This window comes from Seriola lalandi, unplaced genomic scaffold, assembly GCF_002814215.2.
Source record: "Seriola lalandi dorsalis isolate HSWRI2012SDOR001 ecotype SW California unplaced genomic scaffold, Sedor1 jcf7180001973620, whole genome shotgun sequence".
NCBI lineage: Eukaryota > Metazoa > Chordata > Actinopteri > Carangiformes > Carangidae > Seriola > Seriola lalandi.
Genome location: NW_019444286.1, coordinates 1 through 2,524, shown reverse-complemented (window position 1 = coordinate 2,524; position 2,524 = coordinate 1). Strand labels below are relative to the sequence as shown.

General features: G+C 36.6%; 1 protein-coding gene across 1 annotated transcript; it reads right to left on the bottom strand.

Annotated features, from left to right (window-relative positions):
• Positions 1-759: 759 nt before the first annotated feature.
• On the bottom strand, positions 760-2,483 carry LOC111652491 (inorganic pyrophosphatase-like; the record flags this gene model as incomplete). Its single annotated transcript, XM_023402777.2, has 6 exons — positions 760-1,066; positions 1,154-1,193; positions 1,517-1,586; positions 1,786-1,871; positions 2,105-2,232; positions 2,330-2,483. Coding segments are annotated over 6 exons (507 nt in total), but the record flags the coding sequence as incomplete, so codon positions are not given.
• Between the last annotated feature and the right edge of the window lie 41 nt (positions 2,484-2,524).

Sequence of the window (2,524 nt, the reverse complement as noted above, 5' to 3'; positions counted from 1 at the left end):
TCATAATTTGTCAATTCTAGAGAGAGTCATTGTAAATACACGGATCATGTCAACATATTCTACTACTTCACGCTTCAGATAATTGTGATTCATGGCAAATTCTCCATTAATAAGATGAAAGGCCCCAACAAAAAGCCAATCCTGTCATGGATTACTCTGTTAAGTGGAAAATATTGACTTGATGAGTACTTGATAGAATGAGCAACATTAAGCGCATCCGTAGCAAGAATAAAGGTGATATCCAGGCAGCAAATTAATTTGAATGTCATATGAAATCAAACAGGTTTGATGTCATCAGGAATCAACTGTTTTTATCCCATGAGCTGCATAAGAATACACCATAGTTTCTAACCACACGGTAAAGGAATATAGAGGTTTATTGAAGCTTATTCTTTAATTGTCACCTACTGATGCATCCCATGGCTTTTACAGCCAATGGTTTTAATAACCACCAGTCATTTATACTTTTAAGTAGCTATTACATTTCAGGAACACCAAATACATAATTTACTGGAATAGCATATAGGAAATGTGTCATTTATTGAATGTCTACAAGAATTATTAGGCTATGGAGTATTGTATAGAAATGAGTAACAAGAGAAACGAGGCTGAACATAATTTCTCTCTGTCTTTTCCCATCAGGGCACCATTATCCACTTTCGATCAATATTCTGAAGGTCAGCTCAGGTCTAAATGATAATAATAATAATAATAATATGAAATAGTGGCAATAAAATCAATACAGAATACACCATAGCCTGGGATTTAGTCTGGTTTATTATAGTGTCCTATCAAGCCTGAAATTATGGGCTACAATGTAAATGATGAAAAAGTGCCTTCACATGGTCTGAATTTTACAAAGTGCGAATAATCCCACAACAAGCAGTAGAATCAGATAACAACAACAACAACAAAAACAGGTAAAATGTGAAATACAATATACATTCAATCTGTCCAGTTCATGTGCCACTGTAAGCAGATAGAAGGAGTGCAGGTGTGAAGTGACATCTTCATGTTTCTGCCCAGGCTTTTCCTTCCTACTTCTCATAGTAGAACCATTTGTCAACTGAAAAATAACCAAGCATAAGTGATTTTCAGAGAGTAACAACATAGCCTTGCTGCAATAAAACAAATAAATGTACAAAACACACACCTGAACTTGGAATAGGATCTTCAGCTCCAAAATCGCATGCCTGTAAGAGTTCATGAAATCATTAAAAGGTGTTATAATAGTGTTGTGAAATAGTGTTGTGCATATCTTGGGAGGCAGTTTTCTAATGTGTGAAAGCCATGACATTCTTGCTCAGTTTGCACCAAAAACCAAAAGTCATATGTGGACCAATTGGATTAAACTGAAAGAAACTGCCTTCAGATTTTCTCTGTCTTCACTAATGATCCTCTGCTTTTGTCTGAAGTCTTGGTAGTTACCAGGTTATCATCTCTATTCTCATTTAGGAAGGGATGGTTGTGGGAATTTTAGGTCTCTAACGTGAACATGAAAATAGTATAGACTTACAGACTTAACCACAGCCTCTGCATCTCCAGCAGAGCAGCAGAACGGACTGTCTGAGACACTGGTGTTCATGCTAACACAAGAAAGAGAGAAAACAAAGGAAACAATTTCATCCTCAAAACTGAAACAGACCTAAAAGGCATATATTCACAGATAGAAAATGATCTAACGAGTGTTATGGCAGGAAATATCACTGATAACATTTGTCACACATACTGTCATAGAGCCTACTGTTTAAATAATGGAGTTTATTCGGATTATGAACCACCCACCAATTTAACTCGCCAGCATCGGTCTTCTTAGAGATCAGTGCCTTCCAAAACTCATGGGTGCTCTTCACTGTTGCAATGGCAAAGTCCTGGAGAAAAACACAAAAGATTTCCCCTATTTGCATCCTCCATGAAAGCATAAGTTTACCAGGAAAAAAGAAAGCAGATAAGCTTAGGTAAAACAGAAAAGATTAAGGAGTTTAATAGCACTTTCCCTTCTAAAAATGTTTTATTATGTAATATAAATTCAAGTTTTCTTTTTTTCCAGGAAGTCTAACACTTTCAAAATACAACCCCATGAATAAAATTTTAAAAGTGTTACCCTGTCTTTGAATTCTCCATTGAAAGCAAACTGGTTTTCAGGTTTCCCATCTGGGACCTTATATCTCTTGAACCAATCAAAAGTCGCCTCCAGATATCCAGGCTTAAGTCGTCTCACATCATCAATATCTGCAACCAATCAACAACAAAGGACAAGTCTAAATACAGAATTCATTTAAATGTAACTGATGGTATAATATTTGGCAGTGTTGCAGGTAATTCCTACCGTTAAAGTCGCCGGCTTCGGGATCCTCCGTATTGATCACAATGACCTTCCAGTCTGTTTCACCCTCATCGATCAAAGCCAGAGTTCCCAAAACTTTCACTTTAATTATCTCTCCTCGTGTGCACACCTTGGAGTCAAAGACACGTTTGAAAAACCAGCAAACAGATGCAATTATTTCTGTGTCCTCAACATCCA